This window comes from Nothobranchius furzeri, chromosome 12 (assembly GCF_043380555.1).
Source record: "Nothobranchius furzeri strain GRZ-AD chromosome 12, NfurGRZ-RIMD1, whole genome shotgun sequence".
Lineage (NCBI taxonomy): Eukaryota > Metazoa > Chordata > Actinopteri > Cyprinodontiformes > Nothobranchiidae > Nothobranchius > Nothobranchius furzeri.
This window is the reverse complement of record NC_091752.1, coordinates 30,477,143-30,495,716: the sequence shown is the minus strand read 5'-3', so window position 1 is coordinate 30,495,716 and position 18,574 is coordinate 30,477,143. Positions and strand designations below refer to the sequence as shown.

Below are 18,574 nucleotides of genomic sequence, written 5' to 3'. Positions count from 1 at the left end.
GACTACAAGGGTTGCATTGTAAATGTTATGGACGTTTGCTGGTGTGCAGATCCTTCCCAGATGCTTTCTGTCCACTCACGCTGGTGGAGTTAGTGGTGTTTGAATGTGACCACGGTTTCTCCGAGAGAACATTTCTTTTTTTTTCTTGTTGCTAAAAATCTCTCAATAACAATCGAAGGGCTTCGAAGTCTTGGCCTGTCTTTACAGCATGTCCATGGCTGATGTGTTTTCCCATAAACAGGGAAAGTTTCAAAATGTCCTCTAGGGGGCGGCAGCTTAGCATTCCTTTCTGGTTTTCACCATCTTGCTGGCATACTTGACAGGAATCCCCCAGCGTCTCATTAGATAGACATCAAACACATAGGCTGTTCCAGGCTCCAGGCCCCCGATCACAGCTGTGGTGACGGCCCTTCGAGGATTCAGCTCTTGGAAATACTTGCAGAGAACCCTCTCAGTGTCAGAGCGGGACTCTGGGCCCAGACAGGGTGCAGATAGAGATGATGCTCCCGCAGCTTCTGCCTCGTGGTCACCAAGCTTCCTGTGGTAAATGCAGTACAGGCTTCTCTCCTCCGTACCCATCCAGGCCAGAGTGACACTGTTGCAACCACGCAACCTGTTGAAGGATTTGATCTGCAAGGTGGAAGGCAGCGATGGGACCCCTCTACGGTGGTACGCTGATGAAATCTGGATTTTGACCGAAGCTTGTAGAGTTGTTCCTGTGTTAGAAGCAGCCTGTCCAGCGGTAGTTCCTTCTCGCTGCAAGTGGATGAGATAGAAAGGACTTCCCTGGAGCCAAATGTGCACCAAATCACCCCCCACACTCTGAGAGCTCAAAACTTTTCCCTTGCTAGACACGGTTACCTTAATCTTTTCACCCCCGCCACAGCTCTGTAAGGTAAAGAGGCCGCTCTGCTGCAAGCCCCGAGGACGAAAGCTGAACAACTGTTCCGAGCTTAGGCCGTCATTTTTAAAGGTCACCCACCTGAGCTCTCCTTCTCTCAGTGGAGTGATCGCTGTTCGAGCTTCCTCGTGTGTCCGAGCAAATGTTCCCTTGTACACTGAGCTGGTCCTATTCACCTTGTCGATCACAAAAACGTCAAAGTAGTACGGCGTGTCAGGCAGGAGCTCGGAGACGGTACAAACGCTCTCTGTCCCCCGACATGCACACTGAAGATCAGCATCAGCTAGGGGCGTGGACAGACCTTCAGCCTCGGGATAAGTGTCCCACTGCTCCCACCACCACTCTTTCAAAATCGGCCACACCGTCCCTCTCCTTTTTTTCTCCACCTTGTCATCTTTCTGATCTTTCTTCTTCCTCGCGCTCTGTTGTGCAGCGCAAAGGCTGGGGTAGTTTTGCAGAGAGTTGACGAGGACACAGTAATAACTGTTGTCTGCTTGTGGGTGGCTGGTTATGGAGGCACTGGGCGCCCAGCTGAGGGTGACACTAGTCATGCCCACACCTAAAGTTTGAACTTGCCGGTCAGCCGGGACCACAGGGAAAACGCCAGAGGATCCCAAGCCTTCATGGAGGAACACCGTTGCTCTTGTGCTCTGCTGTTTGGACCGGAGCCTCAGGATGTAGATGGAAGCATGTGGAAGGGAAGGACCACTGTAGGTGTCCACTGCATCACCTGTGAAGATGTGTAGATTCTCCTCGGTGCCAGGACCGCGCCACCACACCTCGGGCATGCTCTTCTTGGTGCTCCCTAAGAGAAAAAGAATATAAGCATTTAAGTCACCTCAAAGCATCCTGGAATTAAAACTGAATTTGGTATTCACGTCAACACAAAAGGTATTATCCACCATCTTTAATGTGCTGTTTGGTATCAAGGTCTGCATCCTCTAGATTTTACCCAGCTGCCACTGCGAGGTCTTTGAGAGCTCCTGGAACGTGTTTCATGGATGCATTTGGCTTTAGGAAGGTATCTGCCTCTACATGCTGCCAGAAGAACGGTAATGCTCCATCGCACTGATTCTAACAGTGTACTGTAGGGCTGGAGCAGCAGTGGTGACAAAGTCATTCCCTCATTTGGTGTTTGGCTGTCGCAGTGGAGAAAACTGTCTAACACCTAAAACCTTTCTGTTGCGGTCCAGTTCATAAAAATGTGTTGCAAAATTCATCAAACCCACTCGTGATAGCTGAGATCATTTCTCTGGTGTGAAAAGGAAAAAAAAAAAAATTTTAGAATTGCAGTGACCTGAGTTCTTTGTATATGACACATGGACTTATTTAATGCTATCAAATGAGTCCCCCTCACAGAAGCACTGTATCCTCTGACTTTCAGGGTAAAAGGTTCAGGTTTTGCCTACTTTGTTTACTCTGATACTGCACTAGGTAGTTTTTAACCCTTTGAATTCTATTCTTTTAAAGCAGAACAGTTTTTATCAATATTAAACTAACAAAGCACACACTTTTATCTAAAGGCAAGTCTTGAGAGCGTTTTACCATCATTGATGTTTTTTTTAATATAAATCATCAGTTTGCTGTAAATTTCAATTTAATTTCTTTGCAAATAATTTATTCATGGGAACAGCATCTCCATCTGACACATTTGTTTTTATTATCAGCTGAAGTTGCCATTTAACCCGCAGCACTCATAAAAGTCAGAGTTTCAGGCAAAAATTAATTATAGCAAATTAGATGTCAGAAGTTTTCGAAACTTCAGGCGTGGTGTTTCTCTCTTATGAAGATTTGTTACTATCTCAGGACAGAAAGCGGCTTCTAGCACTTTCATGCATAAATTATGATAACTTAACTCTGGATTTTTATTTTTAGACATGAAAAAAAATCAACACCAAAAAATGCACTTTTCTAAGGGTTTTTATTACATTAATTTGGATGCTTTTCACACTAAACGGTTAATTATCCACTTCATTGACAAGTATTCATGCAAAGGATAGCATACAAGGCTGTATTTGCAAGTTACATTGTACAAGTGAAGCCAAGTGACAAAAGTTGCAGTTCCCCCCTCATCCACCAGAGGCATGCTCCAGAAAAAAGATAAATTTCCATTGACTACAATGGAATAATAAATAAACATGTTTACAGATTACAGATGGTTCAGAATTTTTTTTTAGGTTTAATAGGTTAAGTTTTACTTTCATGACAACTCTAAGGGGGTAAATCCTTTTGTGACACATCTGTTTATATTTAAATAAAGTGTGCATCTATGAATAATTAGGGGCGTGTCCATTTGATTGACAGATATTACAGATGAGCCACCAGCGCTAGCAGCTTGTCCACCCTGCTTGCTCCAGTGAAGGCTTCAGCCTCTATCTCACATTCAAAGTGTTACAGCCTAGAAGGCAGAGGGCAGCTGCTCAATTGCGGTTTTCTGGTTAAAGAGCAAGTCACCCCCAAATCAATTTTTTTTTCTGATAAACTATAAAAATGCGTGTCTAATCGTGCTGCAGACACATGTAGTCAATATTTTAGCACTTTAGTGCATTTTAGTTAATTTTCTGCCTAAAACTGTTAGTGTTGTGCCATTGTCAGGTGAAATCTCTGCACTGCATTTGAATTTAAATCTGCCATCGCTATTGGCTAAGAAGTACCCTAGAACATTAGCTGGTACCATATGATGTCACAATGTCATTGTGAGCCTGTGTGTGTGTGTGTGTGTGTGTGTGTGTGTGTGTGTGTGTATTTGTTAGCGGCTCCGCCTTCTCAGTCTGCTAGGCAACAGAATTTGTTGCATTTTTCAAACAGGAAGTGGGAGTTGAGTAAGAGTCTGGTAGGGGTGACTTGCTCTTTAAAAGCACCGGCCAACTGTTAGCTTCTGTTAGCTCGGTTAGCTTGCAGCTACACCAGCTCAGAGTTGGATGAGCCCTACTCTCAGCTCCATTTTTGTGACACTGTGGAATGGAGCTGACACACCTGGCACTGCAGTCTGCTTCCAGCACACTTCCTGCATGCTTTAGATCTTAAACACAGCTGATTTGTTTGATTTAGTGATGAACCGCTACTCTAAAAACGAATGAAAGCTGAGGAGACACTTAAGCAGAGTAAGATGACTAAGGGGTGCTAAAAGCAAGCAAAACTGCCAATCCCTTTAAGTGTGTAATTACACACATGGCTGTGTACACTCTGAAAACTGCATGACACATCTAATCAGAATAACCTGAAAATAAAGAAAATCATTTGCACTTAATAAATGAACAAAACGCATAAAATGTCAACCTCCTCTAGAGAAATAATTGCCGGCTTTTTTTTTTCCGTTCACACATAAGTGTTTTTTTCTTTGTCATATTTAATCACTAACTTTCCACTTGAATGATGCAACTGGCAAACACACACACACACACACACACACACACACACACACACACACACACACACACACACACACACACACACACACACACACACACACACACACTTGTTTTTCTCTGTTCATATCACCTCAAACTAAAACACTTTTCATTTCAGATGAGATTTCAGAATCAGAGTGAATAATGCACGCTGGGGATGAGGTAACCAGGAGCTCACAGTTTGCAAGATTTATTTGTCATTTTCTAACTCCATGATGCCACTGTAATGTGTATAAAACAAATCCAGGTAAGCTGGATGTCAGCTCGGCGCCTTTGCTTTAAGTTGAGTTTATTCATCGGGTTTCATGTGCCACAGCGACAGCCTGGTGCAAAACTGCAGAGCCTGGTTTTATTTTATTACTCTTTCAGTATCTGAAACGAGTCAGTCGCATATTCACCGTATGTTTTATGATCCTTGAAACATGACAACCAGATACGATCGCACAGCCGCTGCCGGTCTCCGATATTTTGAGCTGCATTTTGAAAAATATTATTCCTTAGTCCATTTTTTCAAACGTGAGCCAACGGGTTGGATGCACTGATAAGGACTGTGTGGAAACACAGAAGTTCAGGGGGAATCGTTTTTCAAATATGCAACCAACTCGCCAAAGTAAAATGATGACAATCTGATTAAAAAATAACAAACGCACCGCTGCAAGTACAGCGGTGATCTGTCTATTGCTTTGAAGAGGTTCATGGATATTTGTTCAGAATTTTTTATCATAACTTGTTTGAAACTTTTTGTTTTAAATGTGATGTTCGCCTGTTTGTGATTCACTAAATCCTAATTTTGATCATTTCCAAAACAGGACTGTTCAAAGTAAGGCTCAGGGGCCATTCACTGCCCTCAGAGAGCAATTTTGTGTGGCGCCCACTTGCATTTCTAGAATGATGAAATGTCTCACTAAAGAGCAGTGCAGACAATAGTCTACAGGCAAACAGGACAGGCTTCGTGGAGGTGCTTCTCGTGCAGAAAAAGCCCACAGACCAGAGGACAAGGACGCAAAGCAGACTTTCACCTAGCGGAGTCCAACACGGTGCATGGCAAGTTGCCAATTGGAGCGGCAGAAGCGAAAGAGCATGGAGGCAGAAAGCTAAAAGAGCCATGAAAAGGTAGCGCTCGGTGGACCAAAAGGCAGCAGAATCAACACCAGCGAGCAGTTAAGCTAACTACTCAATAGTAAGCTAACAGTAGATATTTTTACTACATGTTATCAGCGAGGTGAAGAGCGTAAGAACTGAGAAATGCCGGTGAGGGTGGGGCTACCACCCGGCGTCACGCTCATTTGCCTTTACAAGCAAATAATTAGATGTGTCTTCCACCAGGCCACACGAGGGCGTTGCGTCCCGTAGCATCGTCATTGTACCAAATGAATCAAACGAAAGGGAACTACGGTTGTATTTCAAACTGTCGTCAACGGGGCAGTTTGTCATACCCTGTCGATGAAGATGCAAATACATTCTTTTTTTAAAGGACTTGAGTACCTCTATCTGCTCTTGACTCAAAGAAAAGCCCAAATGCCAAGGCCTTTTCAAACGATAACATGATCCTTTCCACCAAACCACAGAGCACTGTGATTGACATAACCTAAAACTGATCGATGACTGTCTGTTTAGATTTCTAGGCTAGTAAAGCATTATACATTATTATGTTCAGATTAATACTAAAATGCCTGCTTTAGATTTATTTTGAGGTGTAAAAATAATCAAATTCACCACAACATAATTTCTGTATTTTTGAAATACATTTCAGTACATTTGCTGGAATCTCTTTTAATAAATGAATGCCTTGTGAATCATTTTCTGTGGAAAAATGCTCTGGCGCTCCTGTTTCAGGAAGCAGAAGTTAGCTGGAGAGGAGGGAGCGGGACTTGGAGTCTTCCTTATTATTATTCATAGTAGTTGAACATCTCTCCTCTGATTGGCTAACAGCAACGCGACTCATTTACCATCTCATTTCACTCTGCAACAATGTCTTATCTCTACAAATAACACAACGCTGAAGGAGTTCTGCCATGTTGTGGAGTTGCTAATGCTAACAGTTAGCTTCCGCTAGCCATGATGGGTGAGTCCATGAATGCAAATTTACAGTGAGACGTCGATCTGTCAGCAGCTAATGCAGGAAATAGGGCTAGAAGATTTTTGAACATTATTATGTTCAGCCTCCATGTGAAACTGATCATGTAAAAAACAAATAAAAATGAAAACAGGTAAAAAGTTTTTCTAAGTGAACCTGCTCTTTAAAGGGATACTAAGCAGTTTTGCTTAATTTTAGCACCCTGGTTATTAATCACTGTGGTCAAACCAAAAGTGAAACTTATCTCCTCAGATGTGATGATCTTTTAGTGGTCTTTATGTACTCACACTGCTGCTTCATGATGGGTTTGTCCTTCAGGGAACGAGCAGTCAAGCTCCACTCGATGGCGAGGTCACAGGGACTGACAGTAACCGACATCGCTGGGGCCTTCTTCTTAAGCGTGAAGTACAACCTGCAGACAAACAGCAGCAATACCCATGATCCTTTACAGCAAGAGTTAGATAGATAGCATCTTATTACCATTCAGCTGCAATGACAAGATACCGTCCAGTGCACGCTGTGTGCAACATTCTTCACCTTTTATGGATGGCTTCTAGATAAGCTGGGGCGGCATCTTTTTCACATTATTCTGATCATTTTGATGCTGCTGCTTTTTCAAGCATTTCCAGTCACCCACTGTTTGTGCCAGATTGCAGACTTGCACGCTCATGCTGTGGTGTCTTTTATACTAGTAAACTAGGCTGTGGAAGGCACTCTCATAGAGTTTTGTTGCATCTCAAGAGACCTCAAGTTTTGTTTTGTGCTCATTATTTGCATCAAGTTAAATTTAAGAGACTTTATGTAAATGAGGAGCGTCCCGGGAGGACTTCTTGCTCCTGTAAACCGAAAACAAACCTGACAGTTGTTGATTTTAGAGGAGGACAGACTCTTGCCTCAAATGTTTCCAGATATACAAATTTTATTGAACTATTTAAATAAACTAAAAGATAAATGAGGAAGTTTGCAAATGAGAATCCATGTCAAGACTGACACCCAGAAGCCTAAAAACAAGTTTTTTTATTTCTCCTTTAAAATTGAACGGATTTGGTTGCACTCATCTCACATGTGCTTTAGTGTGTGGTTTGTACCATTAATCTCTGGAAATATCCATTGAAATGTTGTGGAAAATGAATGAAATGATGCCCAGTTGTTGAAAAATGTTGGCAGCTTTGTAACATATAACCATAAAAATCTGGACTAAAATACATAGGAGTGGGTCTGAGTCTCTGTGGCATGTCATATTAGATGCAACGTTTCCTTCTACAGGAGCCTGTAAGGACAAAACACATTTACCAGTTTGTAACAAGCAGTTGCAAAACTTTTACCATTCACAAACATTGTTTTACACGTTTACCTCTTGACTTGTTGCCAGTGATGAAAGACAGTCTGATGTGTTTGTCGTTCTGCTGGAGGATCTGACAAAGAACTGTTCAAAAATTGCACTCCCAGAGATTTTTGACCCTAATGGCCATCCGTTGGTAAGGTCTTACTCAGACACAAAACTACCACTTTGTTACGCAAACAAGGGAAATACATTTGTTACTTTAACCTTTTCTGTCACCTCATTTTGATGTTTGTTACCTTCGAGTTCGTCCTTTTGGAAGAGTTACGGAGGTGATCTTCCCCTCCGGTAACCATGTGGTTGGACGAAGCGGCACCTCGTTCTCAGGAGCAAGCGCCGAGTGGACCTGGGGCCACAAAGAACCACAAACCAGGGCCAAAGCTGTACCAAAACACCAGGATAGTGATGCAAGCGCCATCCTCTCCCACTATTTAGCCTTCCTCCGTTGCTTTACGATGTACGGCTCTCTCCCAGACTCTGGCAACAAAAAGGTCAAGCGCATCAATCCGAGCCCAAACAGCAACAAACATAAACAGCAGAGCGTGGAAACACAGATCAACTTCTTACTGCGCCATTCACACAGGAGCTGCACTGACTGATGATTCACTGATGTGAAGAAACATCCTATCCTATTCAGACAGAATTATTCATGTTGGGCATAAGAAGTTGCTGTGCTTTATTACTCTGGGATATGTGAGTAGCACAGCTTGACACACTGCAAAAAAATAAATTAAAAAAAGCCTCACACCATTTTTCAAAGTGTGAAGTGGGTAGCTAATGTGGTTTAGAAGTTGATGCCTTCATGTCTACACTTCTATTTTTAGTTGGAGTTCAAATGGGTCTAATTTCCAAATATCTTTTATTAGTAAGTATTTAATGAGCGGGAAGTGATGCCACGCTGGTGCGGCGTGCACAAACAACACCTGGAGGTGCTTTGATGCAGCGTCAAGTCACCAACTAACAAAAAAGACATACATTTTATCCTCTGTCTTTGATTTTTCTCACTGTTAGCATTTCATTTTATGTGCACGTCTATAGGTGGGTGTGCTGCTTTATGGCTCGGCGATAGTAGTGTTTTTCTTCCCCTCCAGAGGAAAAAGGCGTCTTGTTCAAAGTCACGGCGTCTCGACAAACCTGCTCCCTGCTTTCACCTAACAAGGTGTAACGTGTCAGCGTGGTGCCCTATAGATCAGGCGACAATCACCGTGGAATCACGGAGGCAGCTACAGAAGGAACATCAGACGCTTTTGGGCCACGGCACGCTCCCACATACGAACTCAGAAACAGTCACAAGGCTTCAAAGTCACACAGAAGCGCCTGCTCATTATTCTCACATGGGTAGAAGGGAGAGAACGACCATAAAGCTTTAACAGAGAGACAAAAAACAAAACAAAAAACAAACAAAAAAATAAAACAGATTGAGATGGGTGGGAGGAAGGGGAGGCTGAGGGCAGGAGGGAGGGCGGTGGAAATGGAGAGGAGGATGTTGGAGTAATTAGAGGGAAGAAGATGGAGAGGCAAAGTGGACAAAGTGACACGGAAGGAGAGGGCTGGAATCAGAGGAAGAAATAAGCAGGCAGTGAAAATGCTTCAGTCTTAACTAGACATATGAAGCTGTTTGGTGTTTGTTTAGCCGCCGTGCCAAATGTCCAGCACACCACACACACACACACACACACACACACACACACACACACACACACACACACACACACACACACACACACACACTACCAGACGGCTTCACAACCTCACAGCCCCTCTCACACACTCCCCCTCGCTCGCTCCTGATGAGGATGAAGACACCAGAAAGCCTTGGCAGGGCCTGTTTCTTCAAAACGGCGCCCGCTGATGAAATATGCATACGGCTCTTCGGCAAATTATGGTCAATCGAATTTTCATAAGGCAAAAAAAAAAAAAAGCTGGCTCTTTTTGCTGTAAGAGAGAGAGCTGGGTGAACTTAACTACCACCCTCTATAAATAAATACACACTCCACTTTAAACACAGGAGCTCCTGACGCTGCTTTGAAGGTCCTGCTCGCTCTCGGCTCGTTTCCATTCTGTTTATCCCCAAACTCTCAAATGAATGCTCCAATTCCTGATCTGCTGTTTTGGTTTTAATTAACTCAAGCTCTGTTCAGTTTGCCCCTTTCTGTCCCTCTTTCTTCTTCATCTGACCCCCCCGTTTGGAAGTCTGTACAGGCTCAATTTCAGAGGTGTACTGGTGTGTGCTATCTGTCCGCACGTTGTATTCAGGCTCTTCTGTCTGCCCGTGCTCAGCCAGGACCATCTGCCTTCTGTTATCTTGAGGCAGGGACAGATTAAATGGCACGGGGTGGTCCCTGCAGGATCTGTTGCCCCCTCCCTGCTAAAACTACAACAAGCAAAAGAACCGGCCTTTGATTCATAAGGGGGGCTTGATGAGATGATAGCAGGGTAACAAGCAACAACCGTGAAACCTGATAGGATTTTTTACCTTGCTGCATACGCTTGAATAAATTAATCGTTTTCTTGTTGCTCCCATGTTTTTCTTTCCCTTTGTGTTTGCATCTCTCCTTCGCCTTGTTTTGTTTTTGCATTTTTGCAAACTTTTACCCAGTTTTATAACTGTTTTTTGTTTCCCTGCTCTGAAGTCATACTTTTCTACAGGATAACAGATCAAAAGAACAAAAAGACGCATGACCCTCACCTTTAAATGCTCGCAAAACAAAACGCTGAAAAGACAAATGCAATTTTTCTGATTTTAATAAAGATTCTCAGAAGAAACCACACACACACACACACACACACACACACACACACACTCTCTCTCTCTCTCTCTCTCTCTCGCTCTCTCACACTCACACACACAAACACACACACACAAATGAACACACATAAACACTGATTCAAAGAAATACGTTGCTGACTTCCACGAGCAGTGGGAATCTGAGACTTGCACACACACGCGCGCGCACACACACACACACACACACACACACACACACGCACGCACACACACGCACTCACGCATGCACACACACACACAAATGCTCTGCAAAGACAACACACATGCATCTGTTCATCCCCTTACCTTCTCTCAGCTCACGCTTTCCTTCTGTGGTGCAGGGAGTGAGGGATGGGATCAAATGAGAGACAGAGAGAGGATGGAGGAGGAGGATGAGGAAGAGGAAGAGGAGGAGAGAAGGATGAGAGGAGAGGAGGAGCGACAGCAGGTTGTTGTCAGGTGTTCCCATGAGCTGCCGTAGTTCAGGAGGTGTCTCTATAACACAGTTCAGGTGTCCCCTCGGGGATGTCCCAGCTCCTCGATTCCCCAGCCGTGTGACTTTCCTCACTCTTCCTCTCCATCTCCTAGACCTTCACACGTGGACGCTTGTCCTGCTAAACAGTGTGTGAATGTCATCCCCTCAGTAGTAAGGCACCTGAGTCTTTTCTTTTGTCGCCCCTCCTGTTATTTTTTACTTGTTTCCTCCTCCTCCTGTCATAGTGAATGCAGCTCACTTGCAATTCAAATGGGCTCATGTGTGACTCCGTGTGTATCTCAACGTGCAATCTGAGAGTGAGGGAGTGAGTGGGTGAGGATGTGGGGGCTGACGGTGAGGCTGCTGAATGGGGGAGGTGATGAGGAGACACAGGGAGAAAATGTGTTGTCAGGAGCGGCATTACAGAACAGCTAGAGGAGATGGAAAAGTTAAGCACATTCAAAATACATCAGCCTGCAAGCTGCTCCATAGATATTAACATGAAAAATAGCTTAAATTTAGTTTGTTTAATGTTCAGATGGAGGAGTGAGAAATGTGTTAAACAGGCAACAGGTGTGTTAGAGAGAGACAATTAAATAGGCTGAAAGACTAAATAAAGACATTTCAGCAATGAACAGGAAAATGGATCATTTACACCAGCGACTAATGACTTCTGCTCTTAACTCAAAGTCTAAAAACACACCTGGGAGGATCATTTTGAACATCCATTTACACTGATGAGAATATCTTCAGAGATGTTTCTGTTGCTCATTCTGAGTCTTCAGAAATCCCAGCAGATTGCATCAAGTCACTGAGTCGTGCGTCAGAGACTTTACAGCAACCCCGATGCTAAGCAAGCATGTGGTGACAGTGGAGAGGAAAACTCCCCTGTAACACGAAGAAACCTCTAACAGAACCTGGCTAAGTATGAGCAACCATCCGCCATGACTCACTGGGGTTTGAGAAGACAGCGCACACACACACACACACACACACACACACACACACACACACACACACACACACACACACACACACACACACACACACACACACACACACACACACACACACACACACACACACACACACACACACCATATATACCAAATTGTGTTTCTATGGCTCTATACCTTGCGATTTTTTTAGTAGATATTCTATTTCATCAACAGATAAACTTTATTGTCTTTATCGGATCGAATCTACCAATAATTCCACAGGTGAACTAGTAGTAGCACATTCCGTGTCAAAGAAAGTAAATGTTATTATCAGGAGAGGGAGAATGTTTAGAGGTTAGCAGCAGTGTGCCAGCTGATGGCCCCCTACATGAGGCCACCACAGCTCAGCAGAAAACCAGTGTAGCTTCTTCTGCGGGGAAAAACACTTAGAGAGAAAATAAAGTTAACAGCTGATGTAAGAGGAAATTATGCAATTAGAGGATAGTGGTATGAGAAAGTGTGTCCTGCAGCGTCTGAGTCTATAGCAGCATAACTATAGAGATAACTCAAAATAACTTACCCTTTTAAATGAAGGCATGTGTGAGGTAGGGCCTAAATTAAAAGTAAAAAATACATAAAAAGTAAAACTGAAATAAATAAATAAAATGTCTTAAAAACACATTTTAAAGGTGTGGTTCACTTGTTAATCAATATATTTGGAGTGGTCTTTAGTAAGGATGACTGCCTTCTAAATCATATTCAAGGAAAACAAAGTCCAGAAGCACCTGAATCAGCACGGATAAATCTGGAGTCTTACGCCGGGGGGACACCGGCCGCCGAAGCGCCGCGAAATTGGGACCGCCTTCATTCAGCACCCTTGTTATCCTATTCTATAGACCACATGGGCCGCAGAAGCGCCGCGCACCGGCGACGCTCCAGCCCGCGCTGTGCAGCGATTGTTTCGGCGTCTGCTCTATTTTTTTCGCGAACCGCGGGTGAACCGCGTCAATTCTGGCAGGAAGTCAAACCTAGACATAAGAGGTCGGCCGGTAAATTTAACAAAATAAAGCATGTCAAAATACAAATCCGCGATAGTAAAATGTGTTTGTAAACAGACACTGCAGAAAAACCACACGAACACACACACACACACACACACAGAGCGAACTTGTGTGTGTGTGTGCGACCACGTGAAAGGGGTGTGGTTTTGGGTGTCTTTCAACCAGAGCAAACAGGACAGAGAGGCAGAAAGTTGCAGGCCATTTATTAACAACTGGTTCACACCATAGGTTCACACACACACACACACACACACACACACACACACACACACACACACACACACACACACACACACACACACACACACACACACACACACACACACACACACACACACACACACACACACACGCACGTACGCACACACGCACACACACACACACGTGCAAACACACACACAAACAGCAAGGGGGAGGGGGGTGTCGAGGAAAAGAGCAGAGAAAAGGCGGAGAGGAAATGGAGCACACCAAGTGGTTAAAAGAAAAACTACGAGGCGCGCCTCGACCGGAGCGGAGAAACAAGCATCTGGTCTGAACTGAGGAGCAGCGAGCAGCGGCCGAATTTCGTGAGCGCTTCGCCTCCCGGCGCTTCGCGGTGCTTCGGCGGCCGGTGTGTCCCTGGCGTTATTTCCTGACATTTGGACATCTTGCCTCTGATTGGCTAACAGCAACAGGACTCAACCACTGACTCAGTTTGCTTTGCAATGTGGAGGTTTTATCTCCGTAAAGAACACAAGCCTGGCCATGTTGTAGAGTTGCTAATGCTAACAGTTAGCTTCTACTAGTCAAGATGTTCTCTGCTGTTTCCTGAACGCTATAATAACAACAGCGTTCCCTGTCGTTAGTCAATATGGGTGAGTCCAAGAATGTTAAGTGACGGTGCAACATAGATCTGTCAGGCTTTTCAAATCCTTGAGTTTCACCGTCTATTGTCTATAATGCAGGAGATTGGTGTAGGAGATTATTTTCATGTGCAGCCTGCATGAAAAACTCCCAATGACTATTATATTAAGAAAAAATAATTAAAAAATGTTTTGTCAGTGTTCCACACCTTTAAACATAACTTTAGCTAATTTTAGTTATTCAGCCGTTTTAGCCCAAATGTAGACAACAGATTTTACGGCTGGTAAATCAATTTGTTCTAAGCTTAGTTGGTAGTGCTGTTTATGTCATGTGGTTGTCTACTAGTTGGGACCGTCCTGCACACTTTGCAGGTTGTCCCTGTCCATATACGTTCTTGATTGCGCAGAACAAAAGCATTCAAGTGGTCCTTGTTGCAACCATCATCTCCATAGATGTCAGCAGCGCTTTCAATATGTCCTTTTAGATTCATCTGTGACGCTGTTCTCGGTCATAAGTGTCCAAATTGACATGGCAAGTCTTTTAAACTAAACTATATTCTTGTTCTTGTTCAGTTTTGGAGCATTGAGATGATACTGGCGGCTTTTATGAACACTGGACTGAAAACTGTCCACTTTGCTAAAGAAATCCAGGAAGCAGAAAAACAAAAACACAAAGGATTTCCCCCTCAGTAGAAGTTGATGGCACCAGTCCCAGATAAGTGAAGTAGCTCCTGGTGGAAGCATCGTGATTCACCTCCAGAACAACATAAAAACTGCTATAAATGTTCACATTAGCAACAAGAGCACAGGATTTGTAGGCTTCTCGTAAGTGTTGGACATCATTATTAGCTAAGTTTATTTGCTGCGTTCATACTAGAAGTTTCTGTTTTATTTTGTTCCAAATACAACAAACTAGACATCTGGAATAAAAAGACATTTAAAGTCCATAAACATCATATTCGTTTTAGAGGCTTTTTGTCCTCAACCTGCAGGTCAAGTGTAAATCCTGGAGAACTGGTGGTTCTCCAACCCCACCCAGCCCTCTCATCTCCACACAATGGAGGGTCTCCTCGTGTACCCCCCCCCCCCCCCAACACACACACACACCCCATGAGCTCTTTAATCAATATCACCAGGAGAACAGAAAGAGCTATGAGCTAACTCCTCCTTCTCCTCGTTTTCTGATGGGGCCTTTTCTCACTCTTTCACTTCGCACTTCAGCATATAGGCTATTGAGGTTGCTGTGAATGGGACCCACTCCACCCTCGGGGAATATTGTCTGACCGCAGACCAGAATCTGAGAGACCTCCCCTTCTCCCTTCCTCCCTCTGCCTCTCTGCTTCTCTCTGCCTGCACCATCACTTCAAAGACAGAAAGAAAAAAATGTGGCCCCTGAGCACTATTAATAAATGTATCACTTCAGCTGTCTTTATCAATTTTATTTTAGAGTGAGGAGCCTTCGCTGCTGCTGGACTGTCCCACTTTTTAGTCTCTAAAAAAGTTCTGAAAGTCTGGCCCGGCCCGATACGGCAGCTGCTTCGGAGGCCTGGGGATTAACAATAGACTGCTTACATTAAAATGTTCGATTAGATTTGTTCTGACAGCGTTTGGGTCACATTAGACCTCAGGTAGGCAAACTCACAAGCTCTGATTTTTCCTGTCTGGCAGCCATCATGACCGACCTGGGTGCTGCTTTTGATCCCCCCCTCCTCTCTTGAGTCTGTTTAATAATTTATCAAAAGAAAAAGGGAAAAACACGAAGGACGAATTCCATTCACAGAAAAAGCAACAGAGTAAAAATTTAATTAGGCATAATTGCTGAAAAAAGAAACAGCAAAACTGGATTATTTCATCCATTATTGATGGGTGCTTACAAGCCATACATAATGCAATGTGCCGTCTGGATAACAGTATTAAATATCACATGCATGGGTCAGGAGGGGTTTGGGGGCTGCAGACCCCAGTTAGCTGGTTCTGTAGTACCCGAGTGTCGGCCTGGGCGGGGATCAGCAGTGTGAGATTGACAGAACAAGACGAGATTAAGTAAGGGGGAGAAGGAGGGAGAGAGGGAGAGAGGGAGAGAGGGAGGGAGAGCGAGCTGACAATGGGTTAACAGGAATCTTTATTTTTAACAACATGTCATCACTAGCCGCCCATCTGCTCCTGTGCTGTCAGTGTCCCTCGGGAGTGTGTGCGTGTGTGTGTAAATGCGTGTGAGAGAGAGATGCGTAAATCCCCATTGTAGATCACATCAGTGATCAGCACCCAAACGAGGAGCAGGAGGACAAGGTTATGGAGGGTGGGTGGCTCATGGATGTCTGCCTTTTCTAATAACCAAGGTGAGCAGGCGTGAGCTGGTGGCTCATTGAGATTAGTTGGGTCGATCCACTGCCCTTTCTGCGTTTGGATGGGGGGATGGAAGGAGGTGGACGAGACGTAATGAGAAGGAATCTATTAGCACAGAAAATATGGGGGGCAGGACACAATAAGTGAGAGGAAGGAGCTTTTAGGGTGGCCCCAATAACCGTCAGGGTGGAGGAACAGGTTCCTGCAGAAGAATGAAGTGAGATCACTCATCCTTAGAAAAAGGTTTCATCTCACGATTTATCTCTGCTTTTGATTTTCGCCTCCTGGTTTAAATCACGGGGCGGCCCTCCAATGGCTCCGCTCCTACCTTCAGAACAGGAGCTTCTGTGTTAGGATGAGGGAAGCGTCATCTTCTTAGGTGGGACTCTGCTGGGGCATCCCACAGTGCTTTGTTCTTGGTTCCCTTTGCAATATATCTCCTACCCCTATTGCTTCTCTGTCGATGGGATGATGTCAAATTCCATCTTTACGCTGATGATTGCCCGATCTATCTTCCACTCCCAAGGGGGGCTGATTTGTTTCTCCACTACTGGACTGTTTTAGGAGTGTTAGATCTTGGATGACTTCTAACTTTTTACTCCTAAACAACACTAAAAATGAAGTCATAATTCTCAGTCTTGTTAGATTAGATGACTCTGACGTATGAGTTGTCAGCAATCTAAGGATAAAAATTGACTCAGCTCTTAAGTTTGGGACACAAATTAATACGATTGTCCTGTTTTTTTTGTCTAGGGCACACCTGGAGTCGGTTTTTCATGCATTTGCCCTGTCTCGGCTAAACTACTGCAATGCCTTGTGTGCCAGTCTGAGTCAGGGCGCGGTTGCAAGACTCCAGCTTGTCCTGAGCTCAGCTGTGAGATTTCTGACCAGACAATGGGAACACAGTGACCTAGTGGTAGAGTGTCCGCCCTGAGACTGGGAGATCAGTGTTCAATTCCTGGTCGGGTCAGACCAAAGACTTTGAAAAAATGGGACCTAATCCCTCCCTGCTTGGCACTCAGCGTTAAGGGTTGGATTGGGGGGTTAAACCACCAAATGGTTCCCCAGTACGGCTGTGTCTGCAGCTCACCGCTCCCCCAGGGGATGGACCAAATGCGGAGAACAAATTTTGCACACACATCAGTGTGTGTGATGACTAATGGGACTTTAACTTTAATTTAAGATCCTACAAGGCACTGCTCCCTCCTATCTGTCAGTACTGCACAGACATGTCCGATCTCGGTCTCTTCGTTTGCCTGAGCGAGAGCTGTTGGTGGTACCGCCCCGCTCCAAACACAGGTTGAGGGGCGATCGTGCATTCTCGGTTCTGGCTCCAACACTCTGGAGCGCCGCCGCTTCTGGTTTTTAAGTCTTGCTTGAAATTTTTCATGTGAAAGCATTTCAGTATTAGGGATCATAACATTGCCTTGATCTTTAATTACTGTTTATCAGCTGATTTAACATATTTTTATGATAATTTCCTGTTTTTATTCAACATAATTTGAATGTTTTTATGATTGTTTTTTTTATCTTGCTTTTAATGATACACAACACTATATTTATTCTTATTGTGAGTTTTATGGTTGTGTTCAGCACCTTGGTCAGCTGATAATGTCGTGGAAGGTGCTTTATAAACAAATGAAATAAAAATGAAAATCGCAAAAGCATGTTGCATCCCTCCAGTGGTCCTCTCCACTTTATCACAAGAAGAAAAAAAAACATCTGATGGAATAAAAAGATCTTGTTTTGATATTTAGAATGACGCCTTTGAATTTTGCTTTTGGAGAACACATGCAGCCAACAGTCTTTAGTCCTCATTAGCCTCACGTCTGAGTCTGGATCTCATATCGAGAACCGAGATCCCTTACTTCCCTGTCTGTCTTTCTCTCCTTTATCCTTCAGGCATCGGAGGCCTAATTAGTCCAGAGAAACCCGTAGTACCAACAGCATGGCACGCAAGATGTTGAAGCACCAACATCCACTCAGTTTCACAGATCACACAAGTTTCTAGAACTCCATGTTTTATATATAAAGAAGTCAACAACTTTGCATTATGTAAGTTTTTTGTTAACCATATAGCAGTTGAGTTTTAAATATTCTGCATCATACTATAGGATTACAGGAAATGTTTTGCAGCATTTTTTTATTGCGTTTCATCTTCTTTCCTCCTCAGCCGTCTCTGCCATCCTTCCCCCTCGCTCCGTCTCCGTTCTCAGTCTTCTCATTTCTGATCCATTTTTTATGCATTACACCATTACTCCCTACTCCATTTGCAGTGACTTACTCCTTCCCATCTTTTGCAAACACACTTCCTCTTCTTCCATCAGTCACTTTGCTCTTCCCTTCTAAACCCCTCCCCCCGTCCTGCATCATGACAATTTTCAGCACTCTTCTACTTAACCTTGTATAATTATC

General features: G+C 44.0%; 1 protein-coding gene across 1 annotated transcript; it reads right to left on the bottom strand.

Annotated features, from left to right (window-relative positions):
• Positions 1 to 100: 100 nt before the first annotated feature.
• Positions 101 to 10,943, bottom strand: ndnfl (neuron-derived neurotrophic factor, like). Its single transcript, XM_015944780.3, has 4 exons — positions 10,804 to 10,943; positions 7,970 to 8,207; positions 6,676 to 6,800; positions 101 to 1,706 (listed from the first exon to the last, which is right to left on the bottom strand). The coding sequence occupies exons 2-4, from the start codon at positions 8,146 to 8,148 to the stop codon at positions 277 to 279; spliced, it is 1,734 nt and encodes a 577-aa protein (XP_015800266.3). The 5' UTR covers positions 8,149 to 8,207; positions 10,804 to 10,943; the 3' UTR covers positions 101 to 276.
• Between the last annotated feature and the right edge of the window lie 7,631 nt (positions 10,944 to 18,574).

Coding starts and splice junctions, on each gene's coding strand:
- ndnfl (XM_015944780.3), bottom strand. CDS start 8,148: ATGGCGCTTGCATCACTATCCTGGTGTTTTGGTACAGCTTTGGCCCTG. Junction 6,801..7,969: donor CCAAAAGGACGAACTCGAAG/GTAACAAACATC, acceptor GTTTGTCTGCAG/GTTGTACTTCACGCTTAAGA. Junction 1,707..6,675: donor ACCCATCATGAAGCAGCAGT/GTGAGTACATAA, acceptor TTTTTCTCTTAG/GGAGCACCAAGAAGAGCATG.